The sequence below is a fragment of the Fonsecaea monophora genome (genome assembly GCF_001642475.1).
Source record: "Fonsecaea monophora strain CBS 269.37 chromosome Unknown Scaff103, whole genome shotgun sequence".
In the NCBI taxonomy this organism is placed as follows: domain Eukaryota; kingdom Fungi; phylum Ascomycota; class Eurotiomycetes; order Chaetothyriales; family Herpotrichiellaceae; genus Fonsecaea; species Fonsecaea monophora.
This window is the reverse complement of record NW_019174034.1, coordinates 90,718-112,705: the sequence shown is the minus strand read 5'-3', so window position 1 is coordinate 112,705 and position 21,988 is coordinate 90,718. Positions and strand designations below refer to the sequence as shown.

The 21,988-nt window shown below is 50.4% G+C and overlaps 6 protein-coding genes across 6 annotated transcripts; 4 read left to right on the top strand and 2 right to left on the bottom strand.

Annotated features, from left to right (window-relative positions):
- Positions 1-232: 232 nt before the first annotated feature.
- AYO21_09850 (hypothetical protein) lies at positions 233-5,533 on the bottom strand (the record flags this gene model as incomplete). The annotated part of the gene is made up of 10 exons (XM_022659779.1): positions 233-715; positions 797-853; positions 1,556-1,834; positions 1,898-3,679; positions 3,735-4,049; positions 4,107-4,148; positions 4,368-4,802; positions 4,875-5,231; positions 5,290-5,440; positions 5,499-5,533. The coding sequence occupies 10 exons, from the start codon at positions 5,531-5,533 to the stop codon at positions 233-235; spliced, it is 3,936 nt and encodes a 1,311-aa protein (XP_022507942.1).
- Positions 5,534-6,131: 598 nt separating this feature from the next.
- Positions 6,132-8,262, top strand: AYO21_09849 (hypothetical protein; the record flags this gene model as incomplete). Its single annotated transcript, XM_022659778.1, has 9 exons — positions 6,132-6,337; positions 6,414-6,654; positions 6,712-6,755; positions 6,848-6,983; positions 7,041-7,101; positions 7,158-7,524; positions 7,580-7,657; positions 7,708-7,946; positions 8,054-8,262. The coding sequence occupies 9 exons, from the start codon at positions 6,132-6,134 to the stop codon at positions 8,260-8,262; spliced, it is 1,581 nt and encodes a 526-aa protein (XP_022507941.1).
- Positions 8,263-9,111: 849 nt separating this feature from the next.
- On the top strand, positions 9,112-10,843 carry AYO21_09848 (hypothetical protein; the record flags this gene model as incomplete). The annotated part of the gene is made up of 4 exons (XM_022659777.1): positions 9,112-9,247; positions 9,312-9,645; positions 9,716-10,242; positions 10,302-10,843. The coding sequence occupies 4 exons, from the start codon at positions 9,112-9,114 to the stop codon at positions 10,841-10,843; spliced, it is 1,539 nt and encodes a 512-aa protein (XP_022507940.1).
- Positions 10,844-11,897: 1,054 nt separating this feature from the next.
- Positions 11,898-14,394, top strand: AYO21_09847 (hypothetical protein; the record flags this gene model as incomplete). The annotated part of the gene is made up of 2 exons (XM_022659776.1): positions 11,898-12,271; positions 12,345-14,394. The coding sequence occupies 2 exons, from the start codon at positions 11,898-11,900 to the stop codon at positions 14,392-14,394; spliced, it is 2,424 nt and encodes an 807-aa protein (XP_022507939.1).
- A 2,963-nt stretch (positions 14,395-17,357) lies between these two features.
- AYO21_09846 (hypothetical protein) lies at positions 17,358-19,275 on the top strand (the record flags this gene model as incomplete). The annotated part of the gene is made up of 8 exons (XM_022659775.1): positions 17,358-17,446; positions 17,503-17,556; positions 17,633-17,989; positions 18,052-18,134; positions 18,252-18,481; positions 18,538-18,754; positions 18,805-19,076; positions 19,135-19,275. The coding sequence occupies 8 exons, from the start codon at positions 17,358-17,360 to the stop codon at positions 19,273-19,275; spliced, it is 1,443 nt and encodes a 480-aa protein (XP_022507938.1).
- A 764-nt stretch (positions 19,276-20,039) lies between these two features.
- On the bottom strand, positions 20,040-21,904 carry AYO21_09845 (hypothetical protein; the record flags this gene model as incomplete). Its single annotated transcript, XM_022659774.1, has 6 exons — positions 20,040-20,159; positions 20,258-20,816; positions 20,874-21,182; positions 21,236-21,360; positions 21,424-21,620; positions 21,679-21,904. The coding sequence occupies 6 exons, from the start codon at positions 21,902-21,904 to the stop codon at positions 20,040-20,042; spliced, it is 1,536 nt and encodes a 511-aa protein (XP_022507937.1).
- Between the last annotated feature and the right edge of the window lie 84 nt (positions 21,905-21,988).

Below are 21,988 nucleotides of genomic sequence, written 5' to 3'. Positions count from 1 at the left end.
ATTTTTATTTTCACACGAGCCGTAAAGTCCGTAGCTTAAAGAAAGTCTCCTGGTTCATCTGTAACTCTGAAATCAATAATGATCATTTACCAAGATTTTACATGAGGAGGCAAGGGTTTTTGACCAGCAAGAGATCGCCACAGTCAGTAATATGCTAAAACGATCACGACTCAAGTCCTCAGGTTTGCACAATTCTGGCTATGAGAAATGCAATCCCCCTTAAAAGGCCAAGTCATTCCTGAAACTTGAACGACTCAAGAGCATTGCTTTCACAATTGTAGTCGGCCTGCCTGGTCGCCATGTTGACGGGGAACGAAAGATGCTCGTGGATCCATTTCCACTGGCCATCTTGCTTCCTCGCAATCCCCGTCCTTCGGAATGTGATGTTGAAGGGATCTCCGCCCGCCTTTCCCCAGGTGTGCTGATAGCACGTGGTGAAGGCGTGGGTCGGAGAGAGCACGACGATCTCCAGGTCCTTGTATTCCATCTGGCCGTCGACGTAGTACGGGAACACATTCTCAAAGTGCTCGTTGAACTTGCCTCGGATGGTGGTCCCGAACATATCGTAGCTGAGCATCTCTTTAAAATCGTAGAATCTGCGTGATTGGTTCGCCCCGGGGTCGTGCATCGACTCCTTGTTCCAGTAGCGCAACCACCCTTTGTACAGCTGCTCGAGGATCTCCTCCTCTTCCTTTGCGAATTCCGCTTTATGGTCCTATTACCAAAACAAAAAGTAAGCCAACTTGCTTCCTCCATATTTGAGCGTGGATTGTATTTTCTGGGCTCTATTCCGTACCGTACTTTTGGGCATATTGAGGAATCCAAGCGTCTTAGCAATATCCTGATATTCCTCCTGTAACAGTAGCAGTAGTATGTAAGTTGATTTTCCCCTGCAAAAGTCCGTTTGGAAAAGGAATTTTTACCTCGTCCTGGATCCAGCCTTTCACGCGTCCGTGAGCCATCTCGTCTCGTGAGTATTACGGTAGCCAGCAATGTAAGAGTTGTCGTCTTTCCCTTTACAGCGTTGCTGTTTACAGACATGCATGGACAAACGCTCAGATGATGCTTTCTTTGGCACCATATAACTGTTTTGTCGTTGACGGTCCGACTTGCCAAAAGTTGCACCGTCCCTCGTAACTGGTAGATCAAATAATTGCCCCGTGTAGCAGACTCACGTTACGAAATGGTCTCAGCTCGTCGGAGAGTCTCAACAAAGACCAGCTGGGAAAATGGCATTACGTACGAATCCTGGAGAAGAACATGGTAGCTTCGCAGCATATACGGAGTATCGCAACATAGTATTCACAAAGGGTTCAAAACAGTTGCGGAGATATGATCCACTTTCAATAATCACATATCCATCTACCTGTCGGTCTAGAAGGCGTTCCCCCAAATCCCCCGCCAGCTGCAAAGTCACAACCCCGGAGAGTAAAAAATTTAGGCTGCACTCTGGAACCCGCATCATGACCATACATCCTCCTGTAGAACATTAGTATGGGGTAGAACGGAGTCGTCGGCGGTCAGAAAGCAGTAGTATGGAGAGGAAAAGACATACTAAGTATTGAGCCGAATTCCTCATTCTTTTGATATAGTTCTCAGCCTCAGTTAATGAAATCTTTTCGCCTTGAGCTACCAGATGGGCAAGCACCTCATTGACATCTTTGGCCATGTGTGCCGCATCTCCGCAGACATAGAAATAAGCCTTATGTTGTAAGAGGCTGTAAATGAGGTCCGACTGCTCGGCCAAGAGATGTTGAACGTAGACCTTTTGACTGGTCTCTCGGGAGAATGCAGTGAAAAGCTGAAATTTCTCCCCAAGCGCATCTTTGTAGTCCTGTGATTCCTTGTGCTTAGCCTGGGGAGGAACAATCGCGCGATTTCCAAAAGATTGCCTTACCTGCCATTCTTTTTCATAGAGAAAATCTTCTGATCGCCGCCTGCAACCGAAGAAGAGAACTGTATGGCCGACTTCTTGGCCTGACTTTGCCAAAAACGCTCGCTCCTGGACAAATGCCCGGAAAGGAGCTACACCCGTCCCAGGGCCGACCATGATGACCGGTAATGAGGCGTCAGAGGGAAGCTTGAAGGTGGATGGCCGCACATATACCGGTACCTTAAGCGTATACTTGCCTCGAGGACCTTCCAGATGGTAAGTCCTTCCGTACGGATCTGGATTGACTTCGCCCGATCTCTTTTGTTTGAGAGCAAGTAAATAATTTGTTGCAACACCTTTCAGGTACTTTGTCTCTGAAGCCACCTGCCGAGATTCCACGACTGCAGTGATGGATATTTTGTGGCTCTGGACCAGAGATGACGATGAGATGGAGTAGTACCGAGGCTGCAGTCGGCGTACATTCTCGATTATAGCCGAGAAAGGCACGTCTGAAAAAGGGAGGGTAGGACTTGTGGCCTCCAGAAGCTGGGCCAGATTCAGACACTTTGCGGCGACTACTTGGTGGAAATACTCCTTGTCACTACCCAGCTTGGCCAGCTGCTTTCGGACATCCTCAGAAGGGCTGAACTGCGCCAGCATACCAACAAACTGCCGGGAGACAGGCACACAGATTTCGAGGTAATATCGAACTGCTGCTTCGTAGGTGGTTGGGGTCGGAAAAGGCACCTTTCCTTGACTGTCAGCTTTGATTTCAACAACTGTGTTTCGATTGTCCCAGAGACCAAACACTCTCAGGAAGCGCTCCACTTCGACATCGGCATTCATGGGCCAAACTCCCAAATGATCCCCGGTCTGGTAAGCTAGGGTGGAATCACCAATGTCGAATTCGATGTGGAGACAATTTCGTCCTGGCACGGTAAAGAGTTCAAAGGACTCGACAATCGGCGCGAGGTATGGGTTGTGGGCCCCAAACGGACCACGCTGCTCGCCAGATAGATGCATCGAGTTCGGTTCTCCAAGGTAGACGAGAGGTGAGTCTGACTGTGTTTCCTTTTCTTGGACGTCGAAACTGGGCTCGTAGACTTGCTCGCACTCTTCCAGATGCATCTCGGAAGCTAGACGCTTCCACATGGTCTCTTTCCAGGTCAAGAAATCCTCTTCTGTAGTTTTGTTGCCGCCATCATCTCCTTCGCCGGTCTCACACAGCCGTGAGGCACCATGAGCTTCTAGGCAACTGTCCACCTTCCTAACGACGGCGTTGAAATGCTCATACGTAGAGTTTCCAAGCCCGAACATGGCGTACCTCAAACTACTCAAAGGGGTTTCTTTGTCTGAAGCAAATGGAGGATTTTGGTCGGTAATGAATTGCCAAAAGTCGACAGCGTTGTCGGTCGGTTCTCCCTCGCCATAGGTTGCCAACACAAAGATGGCGGCGCTGTCCGAAGGGAAATCCACTAGGTTTTCGTAGTCATAGTCCTCAGTATCGGCGACCAGAGTTTTTAATCCAAACCGAGAATGACCTTCTTTCGCTAGCTTCCCGGCGTAGTCTTGAGCTGTTCCAGTCTGAGATCCGAAGAAGACGACCAAGTTTGTCCCTGTGGATTTCATATGCTCAACGATATTCCTAGAGTTTCCGCCGCTCTTGAATCCATCAACTCGTTTTAGGTCGTCCTCTTCCTCAGTTTTCCGGGTCTTGTGTAGATATTTTCGGGTAAAATACAGGAGAACGACCACAAACAGCAAGGGGAGCAAAGGATTCAACCCGACAAAGTGATCCATCGATGACTGATAGAGGCATTGTCAATCAGACAGCTTTTGCGAGATGCTCTCGGAGACTTACCATTTTTGGTATCATCGTACAAAGCTTTGTTGAGCAGAGTAAGCTGACAAGATCTATATCACTTCCCGACAGGTGGTCGGATGAGTGAAAGCCGTCAAGTATAGCGAGGCGCGACGTCCAGGTTGCCATTTGAGCACGACAGCGGAGCTGTTGACCCTCCAACACGAGATGATATCTGCAGACTCCCAAGGTAGACGTCTTCGCAGGAGCCAGGAGATGTCCATCCAGGGCATAATAAACCGGCCAGTGTGTGTTTTTACACCTGGCTTTTCTCCCGAGACCAACCGTCACATCAATGATGATGTACAATCGGCCCTAATAGGTCACCATTGATAGTCCGGTAAGGCGGATAAATTTCATCTTCGGGCGGACCTCATTTTGGTTCGCGCCGGCCCCTTTGACAATAACCTCGAGCTAGAATGATGTAGCAGAACTTCAGAGACATGCACAACTCTTGCGGCTGACTTTGGGAGGGGTCAAGACTTTCAATTCATCAAGACAGTAGTACATTGTTACTCGGCAGTCTGAGCTATGACTATGCTGGTGATGCTTTTGAGAGTATGTTTTAACGTTCAGACCTAACTAATATCCAGTAACAGGCCGTGGCAGGTACGGCTCCTCTAGATACCTTACCTCTTCATCCGTCAAATTGACCTGCAAAGCCAAAACCGCATCATCGATTCTTTCCTTTGAAGTCAACCCTAAGATGGGACAGGCACCCTTCCGCAGAACCCAGGCGGTGGATATAGCACTCATGGGTACGCGCTTCTTCCGTGCAAGCTCCTCAACACGTTCGACAATGATTTTCTGTACTTCCACCATCCCATGGGGGAGTTTATGCTGATCGGTCTCATCTCGTTTGGTGGTTGAACCCCATGGGCGTGCGAGCATCCCTCCTGCCAGGGGTGACCAGGGCAGGATTCCAACGCCGGTATCTTCACAGTATGGCAGCATTTCTCGCTCCTCTTCTCGATAAAGCAGGTTCAAATAGTTCTGCATGCTGATGAATTTGTGCCAGCCATTCTTGTCGGCGATTGCCTGTAGTTGCTGAAATTCCCACGCTGACATCTAAAACGTCCCACCATTTATTAGTCTGGCCGTCTTCAGAACTGCTGGAAATAAGAGTAAAAAGAAACTCACCGAGCTGGCACCGATATAGCGCACTTTTCCAGAGTTCACCAGATCATTGAGCGTCCGCATTAGTTCCTCCTTGGGCACATCTCTGTCAAGCCTGTGAATTTGGAAGATATCGATGTAGGTGCCGAGCCGTTCTACACAAGCATCCACGGCGTCGAACAATTTCTTGCGACTCAATCCAACTCGATTTGTTAGATGCCCGTCGTTCACCATGCACTCGGTCAAAGGGATCTGGTGACCGTCTTGACTCAGGGCAAAATACGCCTTTGTCATAATCACTATATTCTCGCGAGGAATTTTGAGCTTTTTGATTGCCTGTCCCAGGATCCTTTCGCTTTCTCCATGGGAATAGATATCTGCCTGGTTCTTGTATGAGACCAGGGACCATGTATCGTGTAGATAGAATGCAAAGACTTACAGTGTCCCATGTGTTTATGCCCGCTTTGTAGGCATGTTCGATGATGGGAAGAGAGGACTTCTCGTCAAGGACCCAGTCCTGCCATTCACTGCTTCCAAAGGACATGCCTCCCAGAATGATCTTGGACACCTTTAGTCCGGCGCGGCCCACCCTTGATAATGAGTGTAAGCTTAGCAACCATTGTACAAACAGACCAATACTGTGCTTACCGAGAATACTCCATGGTGAACTTTGAGCTCGACATTTTTCTATGGGTCCACCTCGGTGTAGACGATAAACACAGGTCAGCGATAAAGGTGTCTTTTTGTTACCAATAGTTACATATTTCGATGTAGATTGTTCTTCCACTTACGGAGCGAATGGTTCTTTTTGGAACAAGAGTGTGGCAGGCACCGAAATGGCTGCTCTCAGGACACCACCCCGCGCCAGGGGAGGGGTCAGATAAAAGAACTGATCTGTCGTCTTGGCCAAAAGTCTCGAGGAGTATGAAATTGTGCCGCCAGCCTTGAGAATGCGATCTCCGGGCCGAGTATCTGGATTTGTGGGTTAGAGACACTGGGCCAAACATCATGGGGGAATCGACGAATTCGGGCCGTTTACGGGAGGAAGATCGCACAGCTCCTGAGCAAATCGACCCATGAGTTACGTAGGAAAAGATCAATATCTAGATATACCGCCACAGCCAACGTAGTTTCCCCAGACAGACCTGTAAGCTAGAAAAAGTCCCAGAGACATATTCCCATTCTCGATTCAGCCTTTGCATAGAGTCTGTTTACGACGGTACAAGCTTGCCGACATCACCGCTACGCTACACCTTTGACCACGGGAGTTCAGACTCGACAATGGCGGTAGAGGCCGGCAGAATGGACTGGCACTTGATGCCTAAGAGCTTCCAGGGGACGACCGCTTGGTACATATGCGTCGTTGCGATTGTTGCCTATGGAATTTACCGGATCCTTCAAATCGGGCGAAGAGACAAACGCATGCCTCCAGGGCCTCCTACACTACCCTTGTTGGGAAATCTTCACCAGATACCCATCACTGGAATGTACAAAAGGCAAGTCAGTCGAAGTTGAATTTAAGAGATTCGTGTATAACCTGCCAAACTAACGGGTTTCTTTCAGATTCAAGGAATGGGGCGAGGAGTTCGGCGGAATCTATTCCCTCAAGTTCGCTTCCTCCAATGTCATCGTCCTCTATGACCGCAAGGCAGTTCATGATCTGGTAGACAAAAAGGGTTTGCTCTACGCAGAGAGACCTCACAGCTTCGTGAATGATCTGGTTACCCACGGAGACAGCCTTGTGTTTCAAGACCACCATGAAAGACAGAAAGCCAAACGCAAGATTGCCACCCACAATTTCTCTGTAAGGCTCCCTCCTATTCAAACCGTACTTGGAAAGACAACTAACGTGTCGTGTTAGCCAAAAGTACTGGACGAGAGAGTCGCCCCCGTTCAAGATGCCGAGTGAGTCCTGGTTTCTGATAGCTGACGGCGGGTGTCTCCGAGCCTTTCGTTCCTTGTTAGCTTTGAGTGTACGGCAGCTAACCCCTCGACAGGGTGACGGTCTTGTTGAATGATCTCATCCAGAAGCCCGAGGACTTCTATAACCACATGAAACGCTTGACCTCGTCTATCGCTTGCATTCTGGTATTCGGTCACCGAGCCCTGTCGTATGAGGACTTCTGGGGTCATGTAAGACAAGTGCTCACTCGATATGGTTTTGTGAAAAGTACTGACCGACATATCTAGTGTGTTTACGATGCATTGGACAAGGTATTGTTGACCAGCAGCACCACTGCACGGTATCCATGTTTTTGACAGTGTGTCTAGTTCGGAGAAGCCTGGAGCCTGGAGCAAATCCGCCAGTGGACGAGTTCCCCGTGCTCAAGTATCTGCCCGAGTTCCTGTGTCCCTGGAAAACCCGAGCTAAATACGCCGGGACTGTGATGCACAATATCTGGAGCGAGGCGCGCAGAAGAGTCGACGAACGAAGGAAACGGGGAGACATTCGGACCTCCCTTGGCTCCCTCGCCGACAAGCTCTTGGATGAGTACACAGAAAAGGGCTCCCCCTTGAGCAAGCAAGAGCTTGACCACTTTTTCGGCTTGCTTGTCGAGGGTGGCGCTGAAACGACTTCTTCCACGATGCTGACCCTTGTTCTCTGCCTCGCCATGAACCCTCACGTCCAGGCAAAAGCTCAGAGGGAGCTGGACGCTGTGTGTGGTACAGAACGGTAGACTTCGCTCTCTCTTCCCTCAAGATCTACTGTGCTAATCACACCGCCACAGGATGCCCCAGTGGTCAGATTTCAATCGTCTTCCATACATAAACTGCATCATCAAGGAAGGAATGAGATGGCGTCCTGCGTATGTCGCCACTCACAGTATTTGGAGATATTGTTAATGTTTTCTTCTAGGGCGCCTGTAGGCATTCCCCACCGCGTGGCCGAAGATGACTACTACGAAGGAATGTTGATTCCCAAAGACTCGACTATATTCATTCCTACATGGGCTCTGCACCATGCGGAGCGGTTTGGCTATGACGACCCTTATAGATTCAAGCCTGAGAGATACATCAACCATCCGAAGCTTGCCAACGACTATGCCGGTGGCGCCGACTACAATAACCGAGATAAGCATTCCCCCTTCATCCTAAGTAGATGGCTACAAGCTAACTCATCGTACATCATTATGGCTACGGCAGTGGACGTCGTATGTGCCCCGGTATCCATTTGGCAGAGCGTACGCAATGGAGAATCGCAGCCAAACTACTCTGGGCTTTTGATATCCTTCCCGGTTTGGACCCGGCCACGGGGAAACCGGTCAAGCTGGACCCCGACAACTATATCGAAGGTCTACTACATGGTCCAGCTCCGTTCAAGTGTGTATTTAAACCAAGAAGTCAGGCACACATTGACGTTATCACGCGGGAGCTCGCCAGCGCCAGGAAATTCCTTGCTCCGTATGAGTGAGGCGGCCAGCAGTATCATGCATCTTAGATATCGCAATTCTACCCATAGTGCCCCTTTCAGGGCTTCAATACAAGCTTATCAGATTATCTTTTGTTGCTGTGTTGCTTCGGGAGCAACAAACTACGACGGAGTAATTTTACGAGGTTTTGTTCATCGCCTTTTTGGAAGTTTTCTCTTGTCTGTGCCCAACCCTATTCGCTCGTCGAGGACCACAGACATTGCGTGTAGAATGCCCTGCTGGGGATGCTGCCAGGAGAGACGAGAATCCTCAGACGGCTCTTCTTCCTCTCTTGACATGACCAGGAAGAACTCCTCCACTGGCGTAAAATTGCGATGTTGTCATCGGGCCAAAATGGAACTTTAGCGCGCTTTGATAACGGAGGAATTCTGAGCGTTTTTGGTGCTTGCGAACGAAGACTAGCCCGGTGTCGCTATCCTCGATTCTCTCGGTGCGCAATCCCGCAATCCGCATTGGGCGGAGTGGTTCCAAATGTTTTGCGGCTCCCCCACGGGGTATTTCGGTTGGTAGAGAGAATGATAGGTCCAAGCATCTCGGCATCGACACTGCCGATCTTGCACTAATTGATCGCTCTAGCATCACCCCGTAACTCAGCTTGGAGCCCACAGGCTCCAAATCAGCCCGCAGAGCATTTTCACACCCCCTGGAAATTGCACCGCAGGCTGAAAAGAGACGAAGAAACAAGATGGGTTTAGTGATGGTGGCTAGAGCCAGCCATGATACAAATAGAACTATCATGAGACCCCCAACGAACCATACCTCCAAAAACATAACTTTGAACGGAAAAAAACAGCGACAAGAGAGACATCTCGGTATCTCTCGCTCTCACCATGGTCAAACTAACACTCTTCAATAAGCTCATCGTGGCCTTTGTTGCCCTGGGCTCTTATACCTATGGGTTTTGTTACGCCATCTTCGCTACTTCCATTGGGGTGCCCGGCTTCTACTTGTACTTTGACCTTGAACGTGAGTTTTTCTTGCTGTCTACAGAGCTTAACAGGCGACACGCACACTGACAAACGCCCAACAGCTACGAGCTCGTACACTGCCAGCATCATAGGAGCCGTCAGCTCCCTATTTGCCGCAGGTGCCGCCTTTGGCGCCATTTTCCAAGGATGGCTCGCCGACTGGGTTGGACGGAAAAACAGCCTGATTGTCTCCGCCATCAGCTCCCTGATCGGCTCAGCATTGGTCGCCGGCAGTGTGAATGTCCCCATGTTGGTGACATGTCGTTTCCTACAAGGTTTCGGACTGGGGATGTTGCTCGCGCTGGTTCCCTTATACATCTCGGAAGTGGCTCCGCCACATCGTCGAGGAGCTCTCACGGCCTTCACAGCAGGGGGGTTCGCCGGTGGTTATTTCACGTAAGCTTCAAAGTCGCCCAATCCCTTTTGCTCGGTGTGCGCTTGTTTGATCCTGACACATGTCTTCCAGGTCTGCGTGGATCGGCTATGCGTGTTACTTTGCAAAGTCCCTGACAGTGCAATGGAGACTTCCCCTTGCGCTTTGCTGTGTCTCGCCACTCTTCATGCTTGCAGGTGTCTGGTGGCTGCCAGAGTCACCCCGGTATCTGAGCTTGAAAGGTCGCACAGACGAGGCATGGGACGTTATTCGAAGGATCCATCACGATCCAACCGATCCCGGTGACACAGCTGCGCGCGCCGAATACATCCAGATCACGAGACAGGTCGAGTTCGACAAGCACACCAAGGCGGGATATTTGGACATGTTTCGACACCCGTCCTGGCGAAAGCGAGCCGTCTTGACAATCTTCCTTATATTCGCCATGCAGTCGGCCGGTATTCTCGGCATCACCAACTACGTGGTTCTCATTTGCCAAAGCTTGGACCTGTCAGGTTCTATGCCCCTGCTCATGTATGCTGTATACATTGTGGTTGCGGCATCGGCAAATTGGGCAAATAGTCTTGCAGTCGACAGGATGGGTCGGCGAAAAATGTTTTGTGAGTCGATGCGATTCCTCTTGCGATGGGAGTTCTAAGAGCTGACTTCGGGGCTGCAGTGATCGGGATCCCTACGACTGGAGCTTGTCTTTTGGCAGAGGCTCTGCTGCAAAGGCAGTACGTCGGGACGCAGGACAAGCCGGGGCTCAGTGCCGCATTGTTCTTCATCTTCCTCTTCGGGGTATGCTACGGATTCTTCTTGGATCCAACACAGTTTGTGTGGTGCGCCGAGATCTATCCCACGACTCTCAGAGCCAAGGGGCTGGGACTCACCTTCTTCACCTACTTTATCGGCGCCATCACCTACACCACTCCGGCGGCGACGGCCTTTAAGAACATCGGATGGAAATACTATTTGGTCTGGGTGGCTTGCGACGTCGTGTCTGTGGTGATTGTCTACTTCTACATCCCCGAGACCACCGGCCTCTCCCTGGAAGAGGTTGGAGCGATCTTCGGAGATACCGTCATTGTCCACCTGACCAAAGACGGCCATGGGCTGATGGAGGCAGACCAAATGGACAAGGCACCGACTGAAGAGGTCGAAGATCTGAACAGCAAAGTCGACACGGAGAGCATTAGCGTGCAGAAAGTAGGCGGCTAGGGCTGAAAGAGGGGGAGAGAGAGAGAGATTGAGACAGACCTGATTGGGTGGGCGCAAGGCTGATATTGAGTTTGGATTGTGGGCTCCTCGAATTTGTCCATACTTCCAAGTGTCATGTGTACAGTAATCCGTGGCTCGAGAGTGAATCTTGGGAGGACCCGGATGGGTCCTGACGTCGAGGCCAACATTGGCGAGATGGAGTAGAGGATATGGAGGATGTGGAGGCGATGCCGGACATAGCTAGGTACCTAGGTAGTCAGATCGTTGGCATAGATTGTGCTTATCAAAGTTACTCCGTTATTAATCCGCAATACTGTACGTGGAGTACAGGAACTACGGGGTAACCTCAGTGAGTCCGACTTGCCTATTCGGGTAAAGATCGCTTTCTTTCCCCTCCCCAAACTTTTGCGCGGGGCCCCACAGGGCGACTTTTTGCCTTCAGCTGGTCGGGAACAGCAAGGCGAGAGGACCGAATCAACTGAAAATCTCCATTTTTTCCACCCTCTAATCATATTCTCAATCTTTCTTTTGTGGTCCTCACTCTTGAACATGGTACAGTAGATGAGCCTCGAACAACAATACGATGCCATTGACCATGCCTGATGTTTCTTGCGAACCATGCCGACGGTACGTAGCGTGCGGTCGCTTCACCTTGTTTTTTTTTTCTCCCTTGGATGAAAACTGAACTATGTCCTTGCTAACGACTTGGTGGTAGACGCAAAGCCAAATGGTGAGCGAAGCTATGACTGATAGAAGAGAGAGCGCTCTCGTCGCAGCGCGCTGACTTGTCACAGCGATCGTAAAATACCATCGTGCAGCCTCTGTCTGAAAAGCTCTCAGACCTGCACCTATCCGCTGGAGAGACTACGTCCTGGGCCGAAGAAGGGTACTATTAAAATTCTTGCATTTTTGTATGTTTTGTTGCGACACACTGCTGATCAGAGTACCCTATCAATTGTTTTCTTTTTCAGGCTCGACCCAGAAGAAACCACGATTGTCCAAGAAGAAACGATTTCGGAGCGAGGAATGCAAGCAGCAGACAAGCCATCATGAAATGGCGGCCACCGAATGGCACAGTGTGTCGATGGCCAATGAAGACGAAACCTCGACATCTGGGAGAAGTCACCCAGCGAGCTTATTCACGCCTACCCAGACATTTGCGCGACCCCTTCAGATGCCCTCGCCCGGGACGACAATCACGACAACCGCCGTTAACCGACAAGATCTGTCAACCCACTGTCATGACGTGCCTAATATGGCTCCCCAGCTAGGCGCTTCTGGTTTCGTTGAGCCTCCAGCGAAATGGGGCCAGGCGCCTAATGAGGGGCCATTCGGCGAGGCCTTGATCAGTTGCTCCATGGACGAATCCGATGCTATATCGCACACGTCTCATGCGTTGAACATCTCTCCCGCTGTACTTGGAAGATTGTGAGTAAACCAGAGTGCTCGTCGCGAATGCTATGTTCCCGCGCGCGCGGGCTGACATGCTCTCTCTTAAAAGGATCGATGCCTACTTCTCCAACATGACCGCCTTTTCATTATTCCATAGGCCCACCTTTACGCAGAAGCTGAGATCGATGGGGCCATCGCTCTACTTACATGCGCTTCTAGCGTCCATGTGCTCATTCTCTGCTCGCTTCCTCAACGAAGCCTCAGACCACATGCCGGGCAACCCTTTCGATGAGATGCCCAGCGAGATTCCTTGCGCCGACCACTTTCATCAAGTGGCCCTGCGTTTCGAAGAAGAATCATTGACACAGTGTTCAGACAACACTCCCCCACTAGAATTCTTGCAAGCCATCATCTTGACGACTTTCTTCCAATTGACCAAGGGAGTGCATGGCCGCGCTTGGAGGTGGCTTGGGACTTGTATCCGTGTGGCGCACGAGTTGGATCTGCACAGACTCGATGCAGATAAGCAGCACGACCATGTCCCTTCGACGGCCGACGATATCCTCGCCTGGAGCGAAGAAGAGGAGCGCAGACGCTGCTGGTGGGCCGTGTGGGAGATGGACACTTTCGCAAGCACGGTCAGGGGCGTCCCAACGGGCCTGAACTGGTCGCAAAGCAAAGTGTTTTTGCCAGTTGAAGATCGACTGTGGTTCCAGCAGAAATTCCATGCCAGCTGTTTCTTAGCGGCCAAGCCCGCAGACCGATGGAAACTTCTCCAACGGAGCGGCAACGAAAGCCCCGTAGCTTGGAATCTAGTTGTGATTTCGCTCACTCGAGATGCACAGACGACGTCGTATCTGGGAAGGGCGCTGGGGACGACGACATATTGTGAGCCTGAGCAGCAGCAGCCTCGGCCCGCTCCAACCCAAGGACAGGACGACAAGAGGACACATAACACCACGGTGGAAGACCAGCTCTCCATAATCTCACATGCGCTCCAGTGTACTCTCCTGGCTCTTCCGGACGCTTTGCAATATCACGGCGAGCCGCTCGCCTTTACGTCTGTCGAACCCAATCAGTTGCCTGTCAGTAGCATGCTGCATCAGGCCAAATACAGCATATACGTTCTGACGGAGCTGACGAGGTTCATGATCGCGCACTATTACACATTCTGTACGGGCGTCGTCAAGCCTCATCTCTCATCAAGACGTGGCTCGGACAGGGACATCTCCGAGGCGAACCGCCATCCTGGTACGCTGCTGATGTGCGTAACGCAAAAGCCCAACGCGAACGGGCTCCAGCAATACGTAGAAGCTTCCGACCGAATCGTCCTCCTGCTCAATCGGTGCAGCAGCACGCACGTCCGCTACGTGAACCCTTTCTTGGCCACCTCCATCTGGCTCGCCGCGACGGTGCAGCTTCTCAACAAGAAATTCGGGCCCTCGGGCGGCAACCGCGAGCTCGCCGAGGCCAGGTACAACGTCCTGCGCCTGACGTACAAGCAATTCATCAAGTTCTGGGGCACGCCGATCGGGCTGTTGCAGACGCTGGATTCTTTGGAGGATCGGTTTGACCACCTTCTTCGATCGGGGGAAGGGGGTGGAGGAGGAGGGGATTCCGATGCCGCCAAATCTGCCCAGAGACCACTACCTTTCAGCCAAAGTGCCCAAGGTCTCGACCAAGTCCGCAGCAGGCAGTCGGATACGACGACGACGGTGAGTCTTTCAGGGTCACAGTCCCGGCCTTCGAATTCGTACACCAGCGCCCTCACGGAGCCGAATCTGACGGGCTCTGGCGTGAACCCGACCATGATGGGTTCTTCCTCAGTCCACTCTTCCCGGGTGGTAGACGAACCGTATCAAGAGGACATGGACAACTTTGCTTCCTCTGTCACAGGAGCAGGACTCCAACCACGGCAACAACAGCCGATCCAACCCCACGGCGCCGAGAGCACGGTGAAAGAAGGCGTCGGCGGTGGACGGATGGATGATTCGAGTGCTGTTGATTTTGGTCCAATGACCTCGACCGCGCATGATCCGACCCTGGACGACGGTATGAGGCTCCCGATGAATTTCGACTACGACTGCGACAACGAACTCAGTCTCTATCTCAACAATCTGTTATCAGGGTCTTATAGTGGGAGCCTGGGACCGTTGTAAAAAGAAAACTTTAATGTGAGAAAGTATTTAGAAGAGGGACTTTTTTTTCTCCCGAAAACCCTCTCTCCCAAGCCTTGTTCAATATGTCGGCGAAGATCGACGTCTTTCTGCATCACGTCTTGACGCGTCGCTTGCTTGACCTGGTAGTGGACCACCACTTGTGACAAGGCGGGTCTTTTAATTTGCATCGGATGTCTATATCCTTCGAGGCTCCATAGCGTATGCATCTGGCTCTCCGTCGACATCTTGGCCCCCAGTAGTATGATGGAGCCGTACCTTGCAGAGCCGTTTTTCAAGCCGCGCTTTCCACTATGTTCCAGCGCGGCGGCCCCATACCAGAATATTCAGCGGCGGCTCCTGACCTCTCCAGTTGACCTAAGTGCCATTCTGAGCTGTGGGTGTGCGGTTCTGAGTAGCGTGAGCCTAGCCAAAAGTCCGTGAGGGCTACCACAATTTGTCCCTTGAGTTCCCAGTTTGTATTGTTTCGTGTATAGAGAGTGGTGCAGTGTGCTAGTCACTTGACCAACGTAACGCTGCCTTCCCTGTTGGGACGGGCTGCCAACCTTCTACAGCACCAAGTGCACCTCTCTCTTCTCTCTCTTCTTTGTTAGCTAGAGATAGCCCAACACAATACAGACGCCACTGAGGCAGTTGAGCCAATACGACTCTGATCCGCACTGCACGAAACCGGCGACCAGCCAAACTCAATGCAGATGTTTTCGTGCTCGACGAGAGCAGGCACAGTATCTGAATTCGCCACAATTTGGGGATCTCCCAGCAGAATTCGGTTATGGAGCCCTCCCAATAGGTGTTGCATGGATTTACATGGTTCCGAAGGGCCATGACCGACGCCTCTGGAAGGGGCATGCCTCCCACAACAAAATGTAGAGCAGTTCTGGGGAAAGTGGTCAGTCCAAGACAGCGAGACCGGGAAAGAGACATACAGTTGAATAGTCGTGCGTCCGCAATAGCTCCGAAGTACCGTCGTAGTCGTGTCTGCACCTGCGTCAAGATCCGGACCGACTCCTTAGGATCGGCCGGGTTCCTTCATGGCGGGAGGACCATCGGGCACAAGGCGAGTGGATGCATGCAAACATCCCAACAACCCGGAACCACGTCATAGCGATTATTCTAGATATTTTACTAAAGGAGTCACTTGCGTTCCACGAATTCTGTGGATCGTTTGCTTTCAGGATAGTATGGCTCGCCTTTGTGCAAATCTACGACATCATCAACGTCTTTTCAGCAAGGGCCGAGTCAGAGGGATGCACTGGAAACATGAACGAGATGGGATTTGGCGAGATCATCCCTCTGGTGCTCCTGGTTTCCTCTTTGATGGCTGCGATCGAGGCCCGCGATGGTTGGTTGTCGCAGAACTTGATTGGTTCTTCTCGCTGACAATGGGTAGATTACAATGATAAGAAGAGTCGGCAAAGGCATGACGGGAAAGAGAACTTAACGTCTGATGAGGGAAACGAGACGAGCAGCATCGCACCAGAGCCGGCTCCGATCTCCTCTACTGTAACATTGCCAAGCGCTGTTGAAGCACTGTCGAGAGTCTTGAACTATCTAAAATAGAGCCACTCCCAGTAAGGTAGCCACAAAACACGCTTTTATCACAATTCCATACTTGAGCATCATGGTCGTCGGTGACAAGAGTATTGTAAACTCGGCTTTGAAGTGAAACACTATTTGAATTGAATTGAATGGTTTTGCTGCTCTCCCATCCTGGTCAAGTACTCGGTAAGTCTGCATGAATCTGGCTGTGGGTGGCTGGTAGCTGGGGCACGTGCCGAGGTTCAAAAGCGAAGTGGATCCGATCTCTGCAGGGACCAAGTTTGTCCGCAAATGGACGGAGGATCTTTTTTTCCCTCGGTGGCAGACTCTCGAAAACGAGGTCTAATATTAACATGGATATGGAGATGTAGAAGTAAGTACCTAGAAGAGAAGGTCCTGACTGTATAACTCCAGCTTGAGAGGCAAACACTCAATGGTGATGACCCCCCAAGGTCGTACCGTTATCCACGCTCAACATACGGCCCAGTCAATCCAAGGCGATTCATTCTTTTAAACATAGAAGCAAGGCTATGTACCGAGTACTCCAGCGACTATTATCTCGAGCGCGTACATTACACCCCACCCAATCTTGACCACGCGATTTGCTTGGCTCATCATCAACCGCGATTTATCTCTTCATTCTCCAACTTCTTCCTCTCGCCCATCCCCAATTGGCACCTACACCTGGTGCAGAACAGTTGATGTCTGTCTATCCCCTGTCTTTTTTGCATGATGTAAAGCCCCTCCCCTGAAGAACACGGGCGGGATTTTTTTGGGCGGCTGTGATGTTCGGATGTTTGACAGAGAACTTGTCTCTCACGTAATGAATTGGGCAGTTAGGAGAAAAGAAATTTCGGGGAATAACGTGGTGGTAGATAGATCGACGAAACGAAGGCCATACATCCCTCGTACATATAGAATGGATCAAGAAAACTATACCAGCTCGACATAAGCACCTTTACATATCACAAAATGGATTTGCCCCTTTTTGTTTTCCCATTATCTGTCTAGATGACAACGTATTCTTTCGAATTCGCGTACATCCTAGTCTTTGATATTATTACCTACCTAGGTGACCGAGTTACTCATAATAAATACTTAGTAGTTAACGGACTGACTTCAGTGAGGCATGTCAATTGGTCCGGTATCTATTGAGATTAGCCCGCTAGAACCATCCTATACACAATCGCATTTTTGCTATCCTTTGCCGGAGGATCTGAATATCAAGTTTTCTTCTTTCCTTTTTCTTTCTTTTTCTGTTTTCAGACAAATCTATGTTCATGTCGCGGCTTTCCTTCTTCCTCGTCTTCTTCTCAAATTGTCGATCATTTGGGAAATAAAACAACCAAGCCTCGTTTCTGTCTGCATCGTTGATCATTTCCATTCCCAACAGATTAGACGCAAGGATGGGTCGCCTATACAACTGGGGCTGTGCCATGGTGGCTGGATCCGGTAGCATGCTCTACGGCTATGATGCAGCCATCATCGCTTCGACGTAAATCTTAGACCAAGCCTCCCAAGATGTCGATCAAGGGCTTACTAGATCCCCAGATTTGCTCAGACCGGCTTCATAGATTACTTCAAGCCCAATGCGACAGTAATGGGGTATGTCGTTCCACTGACCTTGTCCCCTCCTCCCATCTCTTCTGCTGCTTGGGCTGACTTTGTCTCGACTCATCAGGGCGATCGGATCGAGTTACTTTGGCGGCGTCGTTCTTGGCCTGGTCCTCATCACCATGATCGCCCAGAGGCTGGGTAGGAAAAGATCCATACAGGTCGGCGGCGTGATAGGTCTCGTCGGCGCCATCATGCAGACCGCCGCTCAAGACATTGCCGTCTTCTTTGTCGGCCGGGTTATCGCAGGAGCGTCGTCTGGCATCATGTTGACCACTGTCAACGTGTACCAGTCTGAAATTGCACCGCCCAAGGAACGAGGTGCCATGGTCGCGTTCCAGCTTCTCGTCCTTTCCGCAGCAGGAGCCCTGGCGTCGTGGGTCGGATACGCATGTCACTTCTCATCCAATGCCACCTTCTCTTGGTATGGATCACGATCCCCAGACTTCCTCGTTGGAAATATGGTTCATTAATAGTGAGGCATAGGCGATTCCCTATAGCTCTTCAGATGCTTCCGGCCATAGCTCTCATCATAGGATGCTTTTTCATTCCTTTCTCCCCCCGATGGCGTAAGTGTGTCCATGTGTTTGTAGCTTGCATATTGTCGAGCAACAAAAATGGGGTCGTTGAAGCTGACCAGAGCATTATTACCCACAATCAAGTCATCTCACGAGACCGTCATGCAGAAGCCCAGGCGGTTCTGAAAAGATTACATGATGACCACGAAGACCCGCTCTTCTGGGAAAAGGAGTACCTGCAAATATCCGCGCAGCTGGCTGAAGAGGCCAGAGAGAAAGCCACAAGCTCTTGGGTTCATATGCTCACCAACAAGAAAGAATTGAAGCGAACTTTGGTCGCGGTTGCGGCACTTACCTGCCTGCAAACAAACGGCGCGCAGACTATCCAAGTATATCAGGTAAGCTCGACCGATTATCAACAAGGTTACTTACATGATGCTGATTTTTCCCCCAGTCGGTGCTTTACTCAAACTTGGGCTTTTCCGTTGGACAAACGTTGCTGATGGCCGGTGTTTTCCAAATCATCTTGACCGTAGGCTGTCTTCTGGGCTTGTTCTTGGTCGATCGAGCTGGTCGAAGAAGACTCTTTCTGGGCAGCTTCATTGTCCTGTCAATATGTCTCGGGATATTTGCAGCCTGTTCTGCCAAATATGAATCCACTGGTCGTTCAAGTACCTTCTCCCTCTGTCTTTTGATGCTCGACATTGCTAACCTTCCACAGGCTATGGTAAGGGAGGGGTGGCAATGGTCATGATCTTCATCTTCTTCTTTGGGTCCATCTCCGGAACACCTTATGCATATGCCGCAGAAGTCTTAGCCACCAAGAATAGGGCGACCGGGTTTGCCATGGGACTCTTCAGCTCCAACGCAATCACCATTATATTCACTCAGACCGCGCCAATGGCCTTGGAAGCAATCAGCTGGAAGTTTAATTTCGTTTTCATCGGATGTAACCTCGTTTTCTTCCCCATCGTCTTCTTTTACTTTCCTGAGGTAAGTGCCTTCTTCCCCTTGTGAGCTTTGTTGAACGGCATGACTGACGATGCAATAGACCAAAGGCCTAACATTAGAAGAGGTCAATTCGGTCTTTGGGGAAAAGGTCCAGGTGCAGCTTTCCAGCATTAGCCACGAAGCAGCAGAAAAACAAGTCATCCAAACAACTGAAATGATAAAGTCTGGGGCGTCAGCCTGATGAATGCGCGACACCATCTAGACCACCCTCCGGCTTTTCTATGGCCGAGAAAGAGATTGTTGTCTTCAATCGTTGCTGCGGTTGAAATCAATCAAAAACAAAGGTCAATCATATCATATGCACTTTCATGTCGTGTTTGTCTTGGTCTCTTGATCTCTTGGTCTCATTATATACAGTAACCGTTTCCCTTTGAACGGGCGCAAACTTGTCTTCTAGTTGCCAGATTTTGTTCTTGCGGGTTTCCTTCCCCAGGTTGAATGACACCACGGCTTTCAAAGTAACGTCATGAACCCTCGCACTAGTGGCGGTAACCGCCTCGTGTCACTAAGCCTAGCGAGCTCTTGAGTAGTTACCCGGCGAGATCGGTAGGAATATTAAACGATTTACGGTTGAGGTAGGTCTCCAGTCCGCTACCTAACTAGACGCTTTAAACGATTTACCGTGAATTGTCTATGGCATTACTGATAGGGTAGGGTATGTTTCTCCAAAATTGGTCAGGGAATGGCTCAGCATTGCAATCAGTTCCTGACCATACAATGTCCCAAACAGGCAGGAGGAAGCATAATCAAGATCAGAAATGGGAGATGGCTCCAAATGACATCTTGTCTACTTGTTGTCAATTCCTGTTCGCCCCTTCTCTTCAGAGGACTCTCATGGAGTACCTTGAGCGAGGTAGTTCAGAAAGAAGTCACCAATATCGGCCAAATCGTGTCAGGGGAGGGCAATACCACATACAATTTCAGTGTATCTCTGAACTATAGAATTTATTGCAAAGCATCCTCCCTTGAGATGAGTTTCACGTTGAAGTTTTCGAAGTACGCAACACCTCCAGCTACGACATATTTTCCGGCTGTCACAAGCTCCAGGTCGAACCGCCGAATGATCTAAAGAGACTGGGGTCAAATGGGGTACAATTATCTTCCATGATAGGGTTTCGTTTTGTCCTCATGTTGCAGAGAAGAAAAACACAGATGTAACATACCTCGGGGAGGAGCTTATGTAGCTCAATAATGGCCACGTCCTTTCCTAGACAAATGCGAGGGCCAATGCCGAACACGAATTGGTGAAGCTCGAGTTCTGCTGCCTTTTCCTTGCTTTCCAGCCATCTCTCAGGACGGAAAGCCTCTGGATCAGGATAGAGGTCGGGATCTCTCTGAACGACGTATGCGTTGCTAGTAATCTCCGTGCCAGGAGGAAGGAATTGACCTTCGATCACCTTGCCGCCTTCTCCTACCACACGGCCGAAGAGATTGTCGGCAGGAGGACACAGTCTGATAGCTTCTTTGATGCAGGCGCAGAAGTAGGGAAGATACTCCCGCGTCTCTTCATATTGGATCGGAGTAGAGAGCTTGCCTTCCTTCTCTGCGACAAGAATTTCCTCCCAAGCACGTTGCTTCGTCTCGGGATTCAGAGTCATAAATCGTAGAGTGGCTCCGAGAGCGGTCCCCGTGGTATCAGCCCCGGCTTGAATGAGTAGTGTGACATGAGCGCGTTTCTCTACGGCGGTGAGGGGCTTTCCATCCCGGCGGGCATCGAGACAGCTATTATGTGATGATCAGCAATCGGGCCACGGCATTCTCGATATCGCCTGGACTCACTATTGAAGGTAATCTGGTTGCTTCATCACCAATCCATCTTCTACCTCCTTCTCACGATGACTGACTTGCTTGTCGGCCCAGTTCATCAAGTAGCCGAACCCATTTTCGTCAGTCTCCTTGGGAAGGAAGCGTTCACCTACACCAGGAATGGACAGGATCTTTCGAAAGGTAGTCGAGCGTCCGGCGAACCCAAACAGAGGAAGTCCTCGACGCCAGCTGCTGAGGATGCCTCGCTCGTCACGACTGTTCTTGACAAACCCCCAGGGCTCGCTGAAAGAAAGCATAGTCATGACATCGGCTGCAAATTCACTTGTTGAAATTCAGCCATCTCTCTTCAAATGACATCCACGTACGTGACTTACGCCACTCTTTCAGACATTAAGACTTTCTCTTTAGTTTGAGCCTTTTCCGACATCTTGCTGATGAATAGAGAGACCAGATCGTCGAGGCGAGGTTCCCATTTATTTTTGAGGAACCCGATCGTCCACTAGTCAATGAGGCATTCAGTCAGTCATCCAGTGTCGAAGATGTGGAGTTAGATGAAACATACTTGCTGCCCACCGAGAGCCTTTCTCAAATTCTTGTGTTCTTCGCCATCAAGGGTGGTAAACAGATGAGGGGGTCCCATTGCACCCGTTCCGTACAGGGACATCTTGCGGTTACATTTGGGATCCCAGTAGATATCTTTGAGAGCAGAAGGTTGTGGAAACAATAACACTGACGGAGAGATGCGGATCGGCTCCTTGGCTAAATTGATGTAGTCGGTCAGCATACATCTCGTGCCAGTGAAAATGGTCAGACGTACTGCCGTATATCTTCACTACGCCCATAAGCCATTGTGGCTCGACTTTCAGGACGGATATGATGGCGATCGGAAGAGAAGATGCACCTGCATACCAAGGGCCATGGTACTTGGCCAACGGGTGGAAGAAGAGGTTGTAGATGAGCCGATAGCACAAGATAATTGCCGCTGTCACCCCAATGATTGGGACAGCATCCACGAAGGACATGGGAAAGCTGTGTGCGAGCATGGTTGCACCTTTCAGCGCTGGAGATAATCCACCAAAGGCTGTACTCTTGTAAATTAGGATCAGTGTTGTTCGGTTGAAGCTTGA